Here is a 20,663-nt window from a genome sequence, read left to right on the forward strand (position 1 = left end):
TCAAAACTTGTCGACCAAGTCTCTCTGTCACAATGGCATGTAATGTCACAGCCCAGTCACAGTGCAACCCCCCCACCCCCTGCAATGCAGTGTCACGACAAGGTGACAGCGTCAGCCACACCGTGCTCAGACTCGGCGTTCGACAAGGGTGCGGTCGGCGTGTGCTGCACCCAAAAGCAGATCCCCTGGGGCTGGGCTCTGTGTGAGAGATTCTTGCCATGCTGGCTTTGCTGCATTAAGAGCCTCCAGAGAGAGCTGCTCTCTGGTCTGCATGGACTGGGCACCATTCACTAGAGCTGCACAGAACTCAGCTTTGTTCTCACAGGCGCCCACAGGAGCCTCTCGCTCAGTTTCTTTTTGCTGTAGTTCATGGCCCCACAATTTCACTTGGAGTTTCACATTTGAACAAACGCAAACAGCTCCAGGCCAGGCTAAGGGGAAGACTATGGGATTTCACCTGAAAGCACAAGCTGGCAGAGGCACGTAAATCAGCTGAAAGCTCATCCCCAGGGAGGGAGCGGAATCCCTGGAGATCTGAACAGCCTGCTCTGCACTTGGCCCCCCGGGGTGCTGAGTAAACCCGTCTGGGTGAATTCTGTAGCTCGCTGGAATGACGTCACCAGTTCAGGAGTAAGTCCTACTAGGCACTCCCTGCAGTCCTGCTCTCCCAAGTCCCTGCTAAAAACTCACTTCTTCCTGTTAATTTTCCTACCAGCTCCACAGATACCTTGGCTATACGCTGTTACTCTTGCTGATCCAATTAAAACAATCAATATACATTCAAAACTGCATGAAATGCACGTAGAGAGAGAAGGAAAAGGGAAAATCGGTGTGTGAAAGACACACACACACACACACAATGTGTATGACAGAGAGGTGTGTACAGATCACTTACAATGTTGGCATCCTATTTATAAACTCGGTTGGCTGCCTAAGGGAAAACCCTCTGGGGACGGTCTCAGCACGTGAGATGCAGCCATTTATGTGGATTTATATCCTGGCTTAACTCTAACATTCATGAAATAAAAACATATACCACACACCAGCGCAGCCAGAGGCCCTGCTGCCTTTGCCTCCTTGGAGATGTTCAGCTGCAAGGACAGGATGGCAGGAAGAATGGCCCAGTGGTTAGGGCCCCGCCCAGGAGTCCTGGGTTTAATGTCCTCTTCTGCCACAAGCTTTCTTTGTGCCCTTGGACAATTCACTTAGGTTATGTCTACACTGCATACAAACAAGTCCCCCCTCCCATCCCCATGGCAGCGAGTCTCAGAGCCTGGGTCAACTAACTCATGGGGCTAAAGACAGCAGTGTAGCTGAATGTCTACACGGCTATTCTGAAATCCTGCTGGTCTCGGTCCAGAGCCCCGGCCCTGGGAGAGCCCTGCCAACCTACTCCTTCTAGACCTTCTTCAGTGGCTTCAGGCAAGCCCCTCCTGGTCTTCTTCCTCATCTCCCTCTCCACAGGAAACCACACCAGCTCAGGCCTGGGCCCAGGCCCGCGCCCCTGGCAAGCTTCACCCCCCAACTTGTGTCCTCTCTGGATCTCTCTCTGGCTCCCTCTCAGCAGAGGTCTGGACAGTTACCAGAAAGCTGCCCAGCAGATTGTTGTTGATTGATATTGATGATGATGATGATGATGATGATGCTGCCACCAGCCCTCTCCCCAGCTCTGAGGCAGGAACTGCCTTTTATCCTGATCACCCCTTCCCAGCAGGCCTTGCTGTAGCCAATGGTCGCCTTATCTGAGGGGAAGGCCACGTACAGGTGGGGATTGTGTCTAAGCTCTCCCTGTGTGGGAGTACCGTTCCCCTGGACAGGGTTCTCCACTTCCTGGCTCCTCACTGATCCGAGGCAAAATTAGAATCTAGTTTGAGTCGGTGCAGAACTTCAAATCAGCGAGAGTCACTGGGGAAAAGGGGGCTCAAATACCAAGGTGCCAGGAGAAATGCTACTTAGCTATACATGGAACCGCAGGGGCTATCTGTCTCCGCTCACAGCGGACTTTTTTTAAAACTAACACTGCCCCCCTGTGCAGTCACAGATGAACCCCCACAAACTAGCTGTCCTTGGGAATGCAGATAGAATTGCTGCTCTGCTCCAGGTGACAACAGTCTGGCACTCAGAAGCGCTGATCTTCATTCCCTGGCCCCAATGATATGATATCAGTCAGAGCTGCAAACAGGTTAGACTCTCTTGCACCATTGCCAGCAATCCCGCGTCAAGCCTCAGAAAATAATGAGATTGGCTTAAAACCCCTGAAGGGTTTTTAAAATAATAAATGTTTGTTTCTTTCATTTTGCCTCCTGGTTTCTGAGCCCTTGGGGTTCACTTCTTTCAGGTTTTTAAGCTTTTCTCAGCACACACAAGGGCTAGCAATGTCCTTTTTAAAAAATGAGAGCTGAGAGCTCATCTAGTCACTTGACTCCAGCAGCTGGGGCTTTAAGAGAAAACACCAAGTCTTGTGAGATGTGCGATAAAAATCACAAGAACTGGCAATATCACTTCTCTCACATAGTAGCTGCCTGTTCCACTCCATGCCTGCATGGCTCTGCCTGCCAAATATTTGCTTGGTTTCCACTCCCTACCACTCCAGGCAAGCCTAGCTTCACTGAAACCAAAGCTAGTGGTGACCTTGTGTGGCAGGGAACTGAGAGTGGATTTAAAGGATCTGCGCCAGCTGTGATCCTTTAATCAATCATCCATGCCCATAGGAGAGGACATTCCCAAGGGCCAGATTTTTAGATTTTTGGATTTTTAGGTGGGTTTCATGTATTTTGCACAAGGGAGAAGACCATGTGACAGGAAGAAGAAAGCACCATCTCCTATCAGGCACGTGTGGTAGTAAGGCTGTGAGAAAGGCTAAGTTTTTAGTTAGAACCACTGTAACCAGGAACTTCTGGCAACCCTTCTTCAGACAACGGGTAATAAACATGGGAGGAAGACCAGGAAAGCACAGGAACCAATTCCAGGGGTAACTATGTTTGCTTGTGGAAAAGGAAGAAATAGACGGACATGCAGAAAAAATAGGAAGGTGGGATAACAGATGCTAAGTAAAACTGGACCTTGTGGTCTGTTCCTGTTCCTAACATAGCTACCGTGTATATATATACTTATTACTTACCCAGCTGTTGAAAACAGATGTAGGGGATTCCCGTTAATGTTTGCTTCTTTGGTGCAATTCATAATAAAGCACCTCTGATCCCAACCAAAACAATCAGCAGAAAATTTTGTTAAGCCCTTACATCAAATCCTTTGTGTTTGATCATACGAGTCTAGAAGTGTGGAGCACGCATTTATGAATTGCTATTTTAAATGAAGCAACTCAAACATGCCACTTCCTAAGCTATCTGCCTAAAGAAAACGAACCTGTCTCTATTCATAGCCAGCTTCGGTAAAAAGATATTCGCAAATCACTAATAGTGACAGTTTACTCTAAAGTGCTTGAGGGGAAAAAAATACCAAGTATCTTATATCAAGCTGTGCATAATTCAGTTTTAATTGCCAAGGACTTTTAATATGAATACTGGTCACTTTGAGGAGATGGGTATTTTTAATGGATTTTAACAGAAATATTAACAGAAATTATTAGTATGAACAGTTGGTTCAAACATCACATGTATAAGCTATAGAGCTGAGAAAGACCAGTTATCCAAATTTATTATTGAGGCAAATAGCTTACTACTTTTTTAAAAAAAGGATTATACAATTGTGTTAAAAAAGAATAATATCTGGAGTTCATAGAATCATAGAATATCAGGGTTGGAAGAGACCTAGTCCAACTCCCTGCTCAAAGCAGGACCAACCCCAACTAAGGCCTGGTCTACACTGTGGGAGGGGAGGGACTCGATCTAAGTTAACTCAACTTCAGCTACGTGAATAATGTAGCTGAAGTCGACATACTTAGATCTACTTACCGTGGTGTCTTCACTGCAGTATGTTCGACTCCGCCTGCGCCTCTCGCCCTGGTGGAGTACCGGAGTCAACGGGAGAGCGCTCGGCAGTTGATTTATCGCATCTAGACTAGACCCCCCGCTGGATCGATCGCTGCCCATCGATCCAGCGGGTAATGTAGACAAGCCCTTAATCATCCCAGTCAGGGCTTTGTCAAACCGGGCCTTAAAAGCTCTAAGGATGGAGATTCCACCACCTCCCTAGGTAACCTATTCCAGGGCTTTTCCACCCTCCCAGTGAAATAGTGTTTCCTAATATCCAACCTAGACCTCCCCCACTGCAACTTGAGACCATTACTCCTTGTTCTGTCATCCGCTACCACTGAGAACAGCCAAGCTCCATCCTGCTTTGGAAGCCCCCTTCAGGTAGTTGAAGGCTGCTATCAAATCCCCCCTCACTCTTCTCTTCTGCAACTAAATAATCCCAGTTCCCTCAGCCTCTCCTCATAAGTCATTTGCCCCCAGCCCCCTAATCATTTTCATTGCCCTCTGCTGGACTCTCTCCAGTTTGTCCACATCCTTTCTGTAATGAGGGGGGGGGGTGCGCCAAAACTGGACACAGTACTCCAGGTGTGGCCTCATCAATGCCGAATAAGGGGAATAATCACTTCCCTCCATCTGCTGGCAATGCTCCTACTAATACAACCCAATATGCCGTTAGCCTTCTTGGCAATGAGGGCACACTGCTGACTCATATCCAGCTTCTCGTCCACCGTAATCCCCAGGTCCTTTTCTGCAGAACTTCTGCTTAGCCAGTCAGTCTCCAGCCTGTAGCAGTGCATGGGATTCTTCTGTCCTACGTGCAGGACTCAGCACTTGTCCTTGTTGAACCAACAGATTGTTGAACCTCATCAGATTGAGTTACACAAGCCCAGATGAAAATATAAAGAGTATTAATTCCCATGCTTTAGGGCACCAGCTGAGCCTTAGCTAAGGTCAGGAAGAAATTGTTGCACCCATAGTAAAGTATCACTAATTTAGGCCTCAAATCTTGCAAGCCGCTGATGATTTACACCTTGCTCTGCATTTTGTGCCATTGGTTACAATCAAGTGACAGGATACCAGACTAGATGGAGCACTGATATGTTCTGATGTGGTAGGCTCCTGTTTCTTATTTAATTTGTTTTGGGTGCAATTGGTTTAATTTAAAAATCAACCCCCATTCTAAGCAAGCAGACACGCCAAGCAAAACAATAAAAAATCCCCCTGATTAGATTTTTGAATCAGAGTATACAGCATTGATGCCCTCCTTTTCCTGAGTGAGGAGCCTGGCTGCAATATCTGAAATAGCCAGTGAATCACTCAGAGCTTTACTTTGCTTTTCAGAAATGTATCAACGAAAATGTCTCCCTGCTTTAAATGCAAAATATGTATAAAAATCATGGAAGAAAAGATGTTTTTTGCTGCTTTCATTTGTTTTGGCAAACTCATCAGGAAGAAGATACAAAGGTTATGGCAGTTTGGTGCTTGGCTTTAACTTTATTGAGGAACAGCTGGAACAAGAATTCCATCAGGGTATTAGAATTCCTAGCAGATAAAATTGTAACAGGGACTGTCGCCTTTGAAACGAACAAAACTAAAGCGGGAGTGAATATTGAATGAAGGGTTCAGTGTGGCTTTCAACCTGCAGCATATCAAAGTTTCTATGATCAAAGTCTCTCATGATTTACTTAAAAGAGGTTCTCTAAGTGCATTGATCCTGTCAGTGAGCTGATGAGATTTTTGGATATTGTAGGCTAGACAGTTTTGTAAGACTATCTGAGGAACTGGGCTGGATTTGCTGGCAGGGTCATAATTTAGTTCAGCTTTTCCCTATTTTACATTCCACTCTTGCTAGCCGAGGTAACAGTGACTCTTCATATGCTGAAGTTCTGTGTGCTCACTGCATGGCTTCCAGTGTGGCACCAGGGGTCTTTTCCAGGCAGAGTCTGTGACATAGAGCCAGTTTTGAGCAGGATGGGCATCTCCTGGATCCCAGCACCATCCGGCTTCTTGCAAATGGTAACCTGACTGACCTGGAGTCTTGAATGGCCTGCAATGAGCTGGGCCTTCATGTAAAGCAGAACAGTGTCTGATTGCAGGCTGCACTGATCTACAAAAGAGAGCTCATGGAGCTCATAGTGGAGAACAATAAGCACTCTCCCTTTAACAAGACAGCGGAGTCCTGTGACTGCCTATTGGGGGAGCAGCTGACTGGGAACCATCAGCTTCTGCCCATGGCTAAAGAACATAGCAGCACGATCAGATTGCTCTGAGAAGTGTCCTCCCTCCCATTTCAGTTTGGCCTCTGGTACGACCCTTTGTGCAATATACCATGTCCAATGCCAGTTACTCCTGGGGGAGCTTTATCTGCACACTTAGTGAGGACGTATGTGTATAAAGCATGCCCAGATGAATAGTTGCAGGACATGAACATAAAGTGGGACAAAATAATGCTTTGTTCTGAAAAATCTTCTTTTGAGTCACTTGAATCAGCCTCTGTCCACAGGCTCCCGGAGGAAGGGGGCACACGGCTGCCGAACGCAGTTGGGCCGGTTGTGTGATCGTGGTTGGGGAACAGGCAGCTGCAACCCGGAGACCCACTCTAGGAGCGAGTGGTAAGGCTACAGAAGAGTGAGCTCAAGAGTGACGAAAAGGAGTCCAGAGCACAGCTTGCCCGGTAACTGTGGCACCTTCCGAAAGGTTTGGAGCTTTTCTCAAAGCTTGTCTAAACTTACCCAAACTTCGTTGGTCAGGAAGCTGGGTGGAAATCTGGGGCAAACAGGATACTTGGGCGTGTGTGTGTGTGTGCATGGGCATGTGTATATCTGTGTCTGTGTGTGTGCAAGATTTCCAGTATTTGAGTTCCTGGAACTGCTTTGGGGGTGGTTATATTTTTCATGGAAGAGGGTCATTTTGCCCCATCCCTCCGCCTTACATGGGCCAAGTGTGTCAACCACCTCAGCAGTCTCATGCTGTGATCATTATGGCAACTCCATGTCTGAGGGCTTGTCTTCACCACGGAGCTGAATCGGTGCTGCTGCAATCGATGTAATTTAGTACCGTACTTTAGGTCAACTTCCCCTGGCAGTGAAGCTCACAATGGCGCCCAGTTGTGGCTATCCCAAATGAAGGACCTTTTAGTTTAGCACAAGGGTTTCCACCCCCACTCTTGACTTCAGCCTCTGTGTAACCAGCTCTTCCACAGGCCATTCCTGTCCCTTGGAAATCCCCTTGTCACAAAACCCACCCCCATTACAGACTCTCAAAGGCTGAAGAAAATTTTTTTCATAAGCAGTTTATATTTAAGCATAATGACTTTCCTTGTGCAAAATTGTGGATTTATAATTGATAAGGATAGAATCTTAAATATTTGTCAAGTGCATGAGGAGCTAAGATCGGTGTCTGTGTAAACTGAAATAAATAAATAATGTAAGAGTTCCTTAGGTGTTACATAACCAACCACCCAATGCAAGAAGTTGTGCAACGCCTCTGTCCTCAGACGGATATTACATGGCAGGTAAATTAAGATGCTTCCTTCTTCTGTGTCTTTTTTCACTGTAAGTCTTTTCACTCCTTTGTTTTTAAATATTTCCCCAAGATCTAATCGCTACACTTCTTCAACTGTTTTTAATACATGCAATCAGTGACTACTGCAATTAAGAGGCCTAATTAGCATCTGAATAGTTCTTCTTACACAAAAAAATCATTGCAATGGTAGCAAATAAACCTTAATGAAGACAAAAAAATCTTTACACAGTCTAAAGCCACTTGTAATCATGATCTTTTATTGTAAAAACTTCCCTCTCTTTAGATTGTTTGAATAGCTCTTCGAGGGACTCTTCTGTATGCAGCGCTAACAATGAACTGCTAACCAGTGCTCTCTGAACATAGCAACACTCAGCAGCCTAAGTAAAATACATCCTTAGAATCAGATTCCTATGGAGCTGGTTGCACATAAAAAACATTGTCCTGTTCTCCCAGCCGTCTGGGCTCTACACCAAAGGACAATTGTGCTCTGTAGATGCCAAGAATGGGTTTGAATTTTCAAATCAGTCAAGTGGGACACAGGTGCATGAGTGGCAATTCATGTGGATTTCTCACTGGGAGGGCAGTTTGTTGACTCTTCATCCAACTCTTATGTGCACAAGTTTCCTTTGCCACGTCGGTGAGCCAGGATTTCACCCCAGATCTGAAATCCAGGCTGTGGAGATGGAATGGGTGTGAATTAACCAGGAAAAGGAAGGCCTGCTCTTAAAAAGATCCTGAGATACCACAGAGAGAGTGAGAGAAGAATAGCAAAAGTCACGCGGGGCTGGAGAGGTTGGGGAACAACTCAAAGCTGAATGTGTCCACTTGGCTAACTGATGCCTAGAGAGGCACAGGAGACAATTTCTGCATGAGTCTGAAGGCTGTGAGCAGCAAGCAGAGTAATTCTGTCGTGTGGAACACAGGGGTCACCAGAGGGAATTAAAGAAAGGAAAAATTAGGTTCAATATCAGGGGAAATTTACTGGGAACAAACCCTGTGAGGAGCAGCACAGTCTCCCAGGGGAAGGGCGGAGGCTCATTTGCTGGAGACGTTGAAAGCTAACCCTGGACAGAACATTACAAAATGCAAAGTAGGGACCAGAGAGTGGAACCAGCTGGCCTCATCAGATTTTCCATCTTTTGTTTCCGTGAGCTGCTGAACAAAACCACACAAGCATTCTGCAACACTTGGGGTGCTAACAGGGAGAAATCTGACTGGACAAGCCAAATAACCAGAGCTGTCATCACATGATTAACTGAGTCCATCCCCTCAGAACAACCTAAAAGGTGAGGAGTTAGGAAAGAGACATGCCTGCTTCTGTTTCAAGTCCTAGCCTTTCTAGCACCCCCACACTTCTCTCTTGTGAGCAAGCGGCTTAGGGACCAGTTCCTAAGGCTGGAAATGAGCAGTGTCTTCTGGTGTCCTGTACATCAATGAGAAGGGGCTGTGGTTAGTCTAGGAGAAGAGTTTAGCCTTTAGACAATAACATCAATTGGCAAGAGCCCCAGCTGGTGTACATTCATAGAATCATAGAATCATAGAATATCAGGGTTGGAAGGGACCTCAGGAGGTCATCTAGTCCAACCCCCTGCTCAAAAGCAGGACCAATCCCCAATTAAATCATCCCAGCCAGGGCTTTGTCAAGCCTGACCTTAAAAACTTCTAAGGAAGGAGATTCCACCACCTCCCTAGGCAATGCATTCCAGTGTTTCACCACCCTCCTAGTGAAAAAGTTTTTCCTAATATCCAACCTAAACCTCCCCCACTGCAACTTGAGACCATTACTCCTTGTCCTGTCCTCTTCTACCACTGAGAATAGTCTAGAACCATCCTCTCTGGAACCACCTCTCAGGTAGTTGAAAGCAGCTATCAAATCCCCCCTCATTCTTCTCTTCTGCAGACTAAACAATCCCAGTTCCCTCAGCCTGCTCATTTCTCTGCTCGCTATGCCCCTACTTATACATCCCAAAATGCCATTGGCCTTCTTGGCAACAAGGGCACACTGCTGACTCATATCCAGCTTCTCGTCCACTGTCACCCCTAGGTCTTTTTCCACAGAACTGCTGCCTAGTCATTCGGTCCCTAGTCTGTAGCTGTGCATTGGGTTCTTCCGTCCTAAGTGCAGGACCCTGCACTTATCCTCATTGAACCTCATCAGATTTCTTTTGGCCCAATCCTCCAATTTGTCCAGGTCCCTCTGTATCCTATCCCTGCCCTCCAGCGTATCTACCACTCCTCCCAGTTTAGTGTCATCCGCAAATTTGCTGAGAGTGCAATCCACACCATCCTCCAGATCATTTATGAAGATATTGAACAAAACCGGCCCCAGGACCGACCCCTGGGGCACTCCACTTGACACCGGCTGCCAACTAGACATGGAGCCATTGATCACTACCCGTTGAGCCCGACAATCTAGCCAACTTTCTACCCACCTTATAGTGCATTCATCCAGCCTGTACTTCTTTAACTTGCTGACAAGAATACTGTGGGAGACAGTGTCAAAAGCTTTGCTAAAGTCAAGAAATAATACATCCACTGCTTTCCCTTCATCCACAGAACCAGTAATCTCATCATAGAAGGCGATTAGATTAGTCAGGCATGACCTTCCCTTGGTGAATCCATGCTGACTGTTCCTGATCACTTTCCTCTCATGTAAGTGCTTCAGGATTGATTCTTTGAGGACCTGCTCCATGATTTTTCCTGGAACTGAAGTGAGGCTGACTGGCCTGTAGTTCCCAGGATCTTCCTTCTTCCCTTTTTTAAAGATGGGCACTACATTAGCCTTTGTCCAGTCATCCGGGACTTCCCCCATTCGCCACGAGTTTTCAAAGATAATGGCCAATGGCTCTGCAATCACAGCCGCCAGTTCCTTTAGCACTCTCGGATGCAACTCGTCCGGCTCCATGGACTTGTGCACGGCCAGCTTTTCTAAATAGTCCCTAACCACCTCTTTCTCCACAGAGGGCTGGCCATCTATTCCCCATGTTGTGATGCCCAGCGCAGCAGTCTGGGAGCTGACCTTGTTAGTGAAGACAGAGGCAAAAAAAGCATTTAATACATTAGCTTTTTCCACATCCTCTGTCACTAGGTTGCCTCCCTCATTCAGTAAGGGGCCCATACTTTCTTTGGCTTTCTTCTTGTTGCCAACATACCTGAAGAAACCTTTCTTGTTACTCTTAACATCTCTCGCTAGCTGCAGCTCCAGGTGCGATTTGGCCCTCCTGATTTCATTCCTACATGCCCGAGCAATATTTTTATACTCTTCCCTGGTCATATGTCCAACCTTCCACTTCTTGTAAGCTTCTTTTTTATGTTTAAGATCCGCTAGGATTTCACCGTTAAGCCAAGCTGGTTGCCTGCCATATTTACTATTCTTTCGACACATCGGGATGGTTTGTCCCTGTAACCTCAACAGGGATTCCTTGAAATACAGCCAGCTCTCCTGGACTCCTTTCCCCTTCAAGTTAGTCCCCCAGGGGATCCTATCCATCCGTTCCCTGAGGGAGTCGAAGTCTGCTTTCCTGAAGTCCAGGGTCCGTATCCTGCTGCTTACCTTTCTTCCCTGTGTCAGGATCCTGAACTCAACCAACTCATGGTCACTGCCTCCCAGATTCCCATCCACTTTTGCTTCCTCTACTAATTCTTCCCGGTTTGTGAGCAGCAGGTCAAGAAAAGCTCCCCCCCAGTTGGCTCCTCTAGCACTTGCATGAGGAAATTGTCCCCTATGCTTTCCAACAACTTCCTGGATTGTCTATGCACCGCTGTATTGCTCTCCCAGCAGATATCAGGAAAATTAAAGTCACCCATGAGAACCAGGGCATGCGATCTAGTAACATTGACTTCAGCAGCGGGAGGATAATGCTGGGGATCTGGCCTTTTGTTTCTAGCTAGACTGGGAGAATGCAAGGGAGGAAGTGTCCTGTAAAAGCACATTCTTAATTTGACTGTGAGGTACTGACAGAGATTACAAAGGACATGCAAGCCAGACATCACATCTGATCCATTTTCCTGTGGTCCGCAGCCCCTAAGGGGGTCCACAGACCATCTAAGATGTCCAAAGGAGTCTGCACTTTGATTCAAAATTTTCTAGGGGTCTGCAAATGAAAAAAGGTTGAAAACCAATGTTCTAATGTTAACAAAGCAGGAAAGTAAATGGAACAGTTCCCCTTCCTCCACATTATCTGTGATTAATAGAATAATAGAAATTTAGGGCTGGAAGGGACCTCAAGAAGTCATCGGGTCCAGCCCCTGGTGCTGCAGCAGGACCTAGTCAACCTAGACCATCCCTGACAGGTGTTTGTCTAACCTGTTTTTAAAAATCCTCCAAGGATGGGGATTTTACAACCTGCCTTGGAAGCCTATTCCAAAGCTTACCTAGGCTTGTAATTAGAAGAAGTTTTTCCTAATAGCTAACCTAACTCCCCCTTGCTTCTGATTAAGCCCTTTACTTGTTGTCCTACTCTCAGTGGACATGGAGAACAATTGATCGCTGTCTTCTCTAAAACAGCCCTTAAGATATTTGACAACTGTTATCAGGTCCCCAGCGTAGTCTTCTTTGCTCAAGACTAAACATGGCCAGTTTTTTTTAAACTTTCCTCACAGATCAGGTTTTTTAAACCTTTTCTCATTTTTGTTGCTTTCCTCTGGACTCTTTCCAATTTGTCCACATCGCACCTAAAATGCGGCATCCAGATTTGGACACAGTACTCCATTGCTGAGCTGCGCGGGACAACTACCTCCCGTGTCTTACAGGTGACCCTCCTGTTAATACTCCCCAGAATGCTATTGACAACATTCCATCTGTGATCCACAATCTCCAAGCTGCCTAATCAAGCCCTGTAGACCCCCGAGACAAAGTCCCTCCAGCAGGCCTACCGTGCTTGTGAGAAGGTTAAATGAGATTTCAGTTAAGTGACATGACAAACTGTGAGGCCAGCTGCTTGGAAACTGCTTCCATCAGGAGAGCTCTGCTCCAGCGAGAAAAGGTGGCTGATCATTTCGAACGCGTTCTCTGGCTACATACACAAGCCCTGTCATTTAACAACTAAATTTTTTTTGTCAGTCCTCGCCTTCCTGTAGCTTGTCACATTGTGCAGGCAGCCAGCACTTCCCTTCAAAGGCAGCTCAGAGGAGGCCCTCTCTAATGCTGACTTCTAAGCCCAGCAATAAGAAAAGGAGTACTTGTGACACCTTAGAGACTAACCAATTTATTTGAGCATAAGCTTTCGTGAGCTACAGCTCACTTCATCGGATGCATACTGTTGAAACTGCAGAAGACATTATATATACAGAGACCATGAAACAATACCTCCCCCCACCCCACTCTCCTGCTGGTAATAGCTTATCTAAAGGGATCACTCTCCTTACAATGTGTATGATAATCAAGGTGGGTCATTTCCAGCACAAATCCAGGTCTTCTCACTCACTCCCCCGCCACACACACACAAACTCACTCTCCTGCTGGTAATAGCTCATCCAAACTGACCACTCTCCTTACAATGTGTATGATAATCAAGGTGGGCCATTTCCAGCATAAATCCAAGTTTAACCAGAATGTCTGGGGTGGGGGTAGGAAAAAACAAGGGGAAATAGGCTACCTTGCATAATGACTTAGCCACTCCCACTCTCTATTTAAGCCTAAATTAATAGTATCCAATTTGCAAATGCATTCCAATTCAGCAGTTTCTCGCTGGAGTCTGGATTTGAAGTTTTTTTGTTGTAAGATAGCGACCTTCATGTCTGTAACTGCGTGACCAGAGAGATTGAAGTGTTCTCCAACTGGTTTATGAATGTTATAATTCTTGATATCTGATTTGTGTCCATTTATTCTTTTACATAGAGACTGTCCAGTTTGACCAATGTACATGGCAGAGGGGCATTGCTGGCACATGATGGCATATATCACATTGGTGGATGTGCAGGTGAACGAGCCTCTGATAGTGTGGCTGATGTGATTAGGCCGTGTGATGGTGTCCCATGAATAGATATGTGGACACAGTTGGCAATGGGCTTTGATGCAAGGATAGGTTCCTGGGTTAGTGGTTCTGTTGTGTGGTATGTGGTTGTTGGTGAGTATTTGCTTCAGGTTGGGGGGCTGTCTGTAGGCAAGGACTGGCCTGTCTCCCAAGATCTGTGAGAGTGTTGGGTCATCCTTCAGGATAGGTTGTAGATCCTTAATAATGCATTGGAGGGGTTTTAGTTGGGGGCTGAAGGTGACGGCTGGTGGCGTTCTGTTATTTTCTTTGTTAGGCCTGTCCTGTAGTAGGTGACTTCTGGGAACTCTTCTGGCTCTATCAATCTGTTTCTTCACTTCCGCAGGTGGGTATTGTAGTTGTAAGAATGCTTGATAGAGATCTTGTAGGTGTTTGTCTCTGTCAAATGCAGCGGATAAAGTGAAGCCAGGAAAATTGGTCTCTGCTGATTTTGCAATTGCATACAAACGTGGCATTTCCTCTGCAAAGGAACCAGGCCAGGAGTGCCTGGGGGTATTCAGTCCCCTACCCTGCCCCTGGACAGACTGGATGTCCCAGGGCCGCCCTGACCTGGCACTTTTTAGGAAAAAAATGGCGTTTTGGCCTGACCTTAGAGCAGGCAATGCCCTGTTCTAGTTCTGCTTTGTAGCTGTTCAAGCTGGGTAAAGCATCTGCATGCTGACATCTAGGGCCAGACCATCAGTGGCAAGGAGCTATGCTTTTTTCGCAGCATACATTTATGCCCATGCTATAAAGCCAAAGGAAACCCGCACAGCTGCAATCAGTCCTCTGTCATGCATCGTCCTTGGCAGGTAAATGGACATCGCTCAGTGGCTGAGTTCACCAGCAATGAAAATCAAGGCATTCCTTCTGCCATCAGATGGAATGAGCAAGCATAGGCACCATGGCCTCTGCTGCCAGGGGACCATGAACTGGAGACGGAGGAATCCAGACAGGCCAGAACAGCGAGAGCAGCGGCTGGGTATATGCTGGGGCTTCAGACTCTGCATTTGGCCACTTTGGGTTAAAGGAGCAAACTTGTGTGCAGTGATTGAGTCGTTGACCCTACGTATATTTCTGTGGTGGGCAGATGGGGGTTGCTTGCTGGGGCAGTGATGCGTAGGGGGAAGATGTTCATTACCTATACCCTGACTAAATGCCCCAAAGTTGGAGCCGGAGGAGCAGGTGACAGGTGTTCAGCACGAGAGGGAGCAATGCTGGGCTGGGGAGACTCCTGGTCTAAACAGGTCCCTACCCTGTTGCTTTCCTGAGTCTCCACAGCAGTGAGTCCAGTGGTCAGCACAGGGGATTGGCAGCTCTGCCACTGACTTGCTGAGTGACCTTGGCAAGTCACTTACCCTTCCCATGCCTCAGTGGAAGCTAGGTGTGACACCTGTCTCACAAGGGGCCGGGGGACTTTTACAGTTAAAGCTTGGGGCACACGTTGAGAGCCTCAGGCTCCGTCTACACTTCCAGCAGCGCATAGAGGGCAGGGATGATTGGTGTAGCTACCCTGGGCAGGGAAAGGCTCTGGCAGCGGGGAGGCAGTGGGGAAAGGCTCCGGCAGTGCCCCAGGGTGCAAGCCTTTCACCGTGGCCAGGAGAGGCTCTGGCAGCAGGACACTACACTGCTAACAATAGCAGCGTAGACCGAGGTGGCACTGCTCGGGGCAGCAGAGCGCTGCACAGGGCATGTGCCCTGAAGGTTCAGGCACGGAGAGTACTCTCTACTCTCGCCACCCAAACCGGGTCTGTCTCCACTGCTACTTATATCTGGGCTAGCTGGGCAGGTGGTGTCTGGACTGTACATGCCACCGGTATGTGTAGACGTAGCTGTAGATGAAAAGCATTAGGCATGAATTATTATTATTTTGTTAATAGGCTCCCAGAGCCATGTGCTGGGCTTACACACATCAAGTTCTTACTGGGGATGTCTCCGTCCACATTTCAACTCCCATTTGCAGGAACACCAGCCCGCCTCACACTGGCTCTAGGTCAGATCCAGAGCTGGAAGATGCCTGCTTTCTCGATGCAGCCCAGGAGTCCCGGGACATTTAGAATGATTTTCAATAGCAAATCATTTCCATACAATTCGAGCTGATGATGGTCAATTGGCCTGCAGAGAACACGGTGACATTCACTAAATGAATAATTCATCCCAGCTCAGCCTAGTAGTGACCGCAAGAGCCATGGAACTGAAAGTCTGGGGGAACAGCCAGTTTACTTAGGCATGGCTTCCCCATAATCAGCTGGCCAACCTCTCTGCCAGCTGGAGGAGGAGGAGGAGGACAATGGCAAGGGGAGGCTAGATTCTCAGGCCAGAAGAGACCATTGTGATCATCTAGTCTGACCTCCTGAATAGTACAGGCATGGAACATCCTCAAAATAATCCCTAGAGCAGATCTGTTAGAAAACCTGCCAATCTTGATTTAAAAATTGTCAGTGATGGAGAATCTAGCACGACCCCCTGGTAAATTGTTTCAATGCTGAATTACTCTCACTGTTAAAAACGTATACCTTTTTTCCAGTCTGAATTTGTCTAGCTTCAGCTTCCAGCCATTGGATCTCGTTAGACCTTTCCCTAGTAGGTGGAAGCCCATAAATCAATATTTGTTCCTCATGGAGGTACTTGTAATCACATCACTCCTTAACCTTTTCTTTCAGTTAAGTAGACTGAGCTCCTGGAGTCTCTCACTATTAGGCATGCTTTCCAGTTCTTTACTCAGTCTTGTGCCTCTTCTCTGAACACTCACCTATTTATCCTCTTTCATTGTTAACACCAGAACGGGCCATAGGATTCCAGCAACAGTCACACCGGGGCTCAATATAACGGTAAAATAATCTCTCTACTCCTACTCGAGATTCCCATTTCTGCATCTCAGGATCGCATTAGCTCTTTTGGGCACAGCATTACGCTGGGAGCTCACGTTGAGCTATCAACTCCCTGCGCCCTCCCCCTCCCCCCCCGGACCTCAGTCGTTTTCCGAGTCACTGCTTTCTGGGATAGAGCCCCTCCCATCCTGGAAGTATGGCTGCAGTCTTCGTTCCTAGATGTCTATGTTTACAGTTAGCTGTATTAAAACGCATATTGTTTGCTTGTGTCCAGCTTACCAAGTGATCCAGGTTGCTGGTATCAGTGACCTGTCCTCTTCATTATTTACCACTCCCCGCATCTTTGCATCATCTGCAAACTTTATCAGTAATGATTTTATGTTTCCTTCCCACTCACTGATAAAAATGTTAAATAGAACAGAGCCACCCAGGATCCCTCTGGAAACACAACCATGGAATGATCATTCCCCGTTTACAGTTACATTTTGAGACCTATCAATTAGGCAGCTTTTAATCTGTTTAATGTGTGCCGTGTTAATTTTAGATCATTCTAGTTTTTTAATCAAACTGTCATGCGATACCAAGTCAAACCCCTTACGGATGTCTAAGTATGTTCTGTCAACACTATTAGCTTTATCAACCAAATTTGTAATCTCCTCATAAAAAGGGTGGGGGCTCCCTAGGATGGAATGGAGGGGGATGCCCTGAGACCACCTGGTGGCATAGAGAGAACTCATGCTTTGTGTGAGTACAGAGAGCCCCAGCACTCACGCCAAGGGTCAGACAAGCACAGCTGCACAGAAGCAGCCATGCCAGGGTAGTGTATCTATTTCGTGTACAGTGCTTCTTCAGCCACTGAGAGGAGCCAGGAGCAAATGCTCAGAAGCTATGCCTGACAGGGATTTGCTAAAGAAATACCTCAGTGTGCAGTTCTTCACTCCTTCCGAATAAATCTTACTTCCCTATCGTGGCTTCTGCTCCATAGGACACTCAAAGCACGCTGTAGACTGTGTATGTACAGAGTTTGTTACACCCATCACTGAAATGCAGCCACCTCTTTGGCAGCACAAGGCAGGTGTTGAACAGTGCATGGCACACTGCAGAACAGCGCAGAGCAAGATGTGATCATTTAATTGTAACTGCAGGGGAACATAAGGAGGTGGCATGTGATGGAGTTTGGCCAGGTTGCCATGATTAAAATCCCTTCTCTTGTCAAAAAGGGTCTTGGGCTCTTTCCTGATGAGAAAAGGTCACCACCTCAGATTTAACCCTCGTGTGAAGTACAGCACCTGCAGCTACACAGCTAGGCCCCGGCCCTGGGCAGGAAGCCACCTGCTGATAGGTACTAGCTCACCAACACCACCTATGCAGTGGGCTCACATCCAAGCCCTGAGCAGGCTTAGCACCGGGCTTGGCTTGGAAGAGCTGAGGGTGCACATCCTGGGGTGGCAAAGCTGACTTACCTGCTGCTGAGCAGTGTTTCTGCATCACAGAACACGCCTGGTCCTTTGCTTTCCTGTGCTGCACCTTGTCAGAGTGCGGATAGGAAAGTACGAGGCTGTACTGTAACGTGCTTTGTTTGACACATTTCACCATTTCCCAGCTGTTCATAGCAGCGTGAGAGTGAGTTGCTCATTTAGCCAAGTAAGTGATTCGCCAAACTTTTATTGTTACTTTTCTCTTTAATCTCCCAGTCAATTGAAACATTCTTCATTACAGACTCATAAACCAGTGACACGCGGATCACTGCCAGAGGCTCCGATGCAAACCCAGCTTCTAAAACAAGACTAGGCCAAACATCCCCTCCTTAATTGTGCCCACACAGTCACTTGTGCGTGTGTGTGTCAATTTCAGGGAGCTATTTCTTTCAGTTTAACATCAGCGGGTAATCAAATGCAGTCTAGTCGCTACTAGTCATTGGAGGGAATCTGCTTCTTAGTCCATTTACATGATCTGAATGGAACACACTCTGCCTCCCCTGTGCGCCCCCCCACCCCCCAAGCCCTTCCAAAACCACAGAAAATTACGGAAAGGATGTTTCTTCCAACCCAACATGAAGAAATTGGATTCCAAGCTATTTAATGCATGCACGAAATGCCAGAAGGAAACCCAGACCCAAGCGCTCTATCCATTACAACAAGGCAAAATATTTTAACCACGTGAGCGCTCATTACATTAGCCGACTCAGTGCTTCATACCTTGAACTTCTAGGCAATTTCGCATAAATGTAACTATCGGGTTAATGGTTCTCACAAACAAGGCTGTCTCCAATGTTGCCATTGGAACATACAGTGAAGGTAACACTGTGATCGTTATGATCAACATGAACAATGGTGACTTTGAGAAGTCGCTGTCCCAGAGGCCACTCGAAACCACCCTGCCAATCCTCAGGGGCCTTGCTCCCAGCAAGTCACAGCAAAGCCAATGTCCCTTTCCAACCACAGAAGGAAAAGGGGTGGGATTCTGGGGCCCAAACACAGTTCAACCATAAACACAGTGGCCTGGCCTGGCAAGTGGCATTTAAAGGGTGGGGTGGGGCTGAGAGCCATTTGGGTTTGTTCTTTAAAAATGGAGCTTCACTGGTAACACCATCACAAGGATCATGTCATGCAGCCAGACAAAACGCCTCCCTCTACTTCCCTGGTTGGCACAGCGCCTGAGGCGGCGTGGGGAGGAGCTGGCTCAGACAGGTGTGGTTCGTCTGTTGGCTGGGTTGTTGTGCAATGACTCCTTGAACTCTTTGGGGATGGAGTTATGGACCTGTAAAAAAGTGTGATCCCGCTCCGAGTTGAGCAGTGTCCCTATGGTCACCTTGGAAGGATCCCTGGAGAGGGTGAACATGGAGATGTCGGTGGAGGGGATGGTGCCGAACCCTTTGCTGACAGGAGACAGATCCCTGGACCTGGGCTCCGTGGAGCGGGAGCTGGATCGCCTGCGGAACCGGTACCGGTAGGTGGGGAGGCGAGAGAAGGCCGACTTCTTCAGGAGCTCGGAGTGGGACTTGGCACGGATCTGGCGGTGCTTCTCGATGTACATGTGCACAGCAATCACCCCCACCATCTCGGCGATGATGAAGGACAAGGCGCCAAAGTAAAAAGACCAGCCGTACGAGTAGCTCTTCTTGGAGTCGCTCTGCCCCGGGTCCCCAGCGTTCGCAGAGATATACACTATAATCCCGATTATGTTACTGAGACCTGAGAGAGAGAGACAGAGAAGGAAGGATGGGTCACTGGGCTAATAAAACATCTCTAACCCATTCAGAGTAGGTCAGAGGCTCAGAATGTTTTCGACGACGTGTATTTCCGACAAAGCCAAAACATTTTGTGGAGACGTAGCAGTTTTAACAAGTTTTCGACGGGAGGTTTCTGAGGTGCAGGCTCCCTGGTCACGTGCCGAGATGATGAGAGCGAGACGACACCCCAGCCGGACCGTTACTCTCCGGAAAGGGAGGTCTTGACACAATTCCGTTTTGTGAAAGCATCTGAGGTGGAATGAAAACAAGTCTAGAAACCTCAAACGTTGTCACAAAATGGAATTTTCACCTGGACCCACCACTAGTCAGACACCAGGCAGCCCTGGGTGAAAGCCTCGTTCGTTCCGTCTTCTAGGGAGGGTGGCTGCCTCTGGGGCTGGAGCATTTCACAGCGTGGATGAACACCACAAACACCAAGCATGGAGGGGATGGTCAACTTCCCCTGCTCTTATGTTTATTTCTGGTCTCTGGTGTTCAGGCTCAGGCCTGTCCCAAATCCAGAAGACTGGGACTGGTGGCAGGTGTGTTTGTTTATTTTCCTGTGCCTCTTGATTTCTTGATTCTGGCTAAGACCCTAAGAGTCAACGTCTGCTCCCTGGGGGCTGCCTCCTTGAGGGGAAGCAGGGAACCCTGGGAAGCTTCTGGGAGTTCCTTCTAGTGGGCCCGTTTTCCATAATAGGGGCCAGCCACAGGGCACGTTTACAGTACAGCTGGGTGGGGGGGGTAGTACACGTGGGGGCTTGGGCTGGCTGCCCGAGAATGGACCTGCCTTGAACCTCTTAGTACATACTTGGGTAGCTAGCCCAAGTGCCACGTGAGCTGCCCTGGGCTATGCGGCTACGTTCAATGTTGCTAGCTCAAGCCGGTTTCGATTCGGTTCTGTCGGTTGGTTTCTCATCTACATCACACGCGCCTGTCAGCCAAAGGAAGGAAACTGATTCGTCTCTTTGGGGGAAGAAACAAAACAAAACTTCCTTGAGACTAAGATGTCGTTATAAAATAATCAGCTGAAGTGTCGGGAAACACCCAGAAATGAGTCACCCCAAGGACACGCTGTGCAAAAGTGCCTCGTTTGCCTCTGAAGATTACAACTGCCCACCTGCCTGGTGCCCACATTTCCCAGCGCTCAGCAGTCACAGCGGGAGCT

The 20,663-nt window shown here is 47.6% G+C and overlaps 1 protein-coding gene across 2 annotated transcripts in view; it reads right to left on the bottom strand.

Moving 5' to 3' along the window:
• Window positions 1-17,908: 17,908 nt before the first annotated feature.
• The window catches only part of CACNG3 (calcium voltage-gated channel auxiliary subunit gamma 3), a 60,784-nt gene continuing 58,029 nt past the window's right edge, over window positions 17,909-20,663 (bottom strand). For both annotated transcript variants that reach the window (XM_073361370.2, XM_073361369.2), the window contains one exon: window positions 17,909-19,457. In XM_073361370.2, the coding sequence (XP_073217471.1) occupies window positions 18,946-19,457 (512 nt within the window). In that variant the 3' untranslated portion in view covers window positions 17,909-18,945. The remainder of the gene's footprint in view (window positions 19,458-20,663) is intronic.

Source organism: Lepidochelys kempii, chromosome 10 (genome assembly GCF_965140285.1).
Source record: "Lepidochelys kempii isolate rLepKem1 chromosome 10, rLepKem1.hap1, whole genome shotgun sequence".
Taxonomy (NCBI): Eukaryota; Metazoa; Chordata; order Testudines; family Cheloniidae; genus Lepidochelys; species Lepidochelys kempii.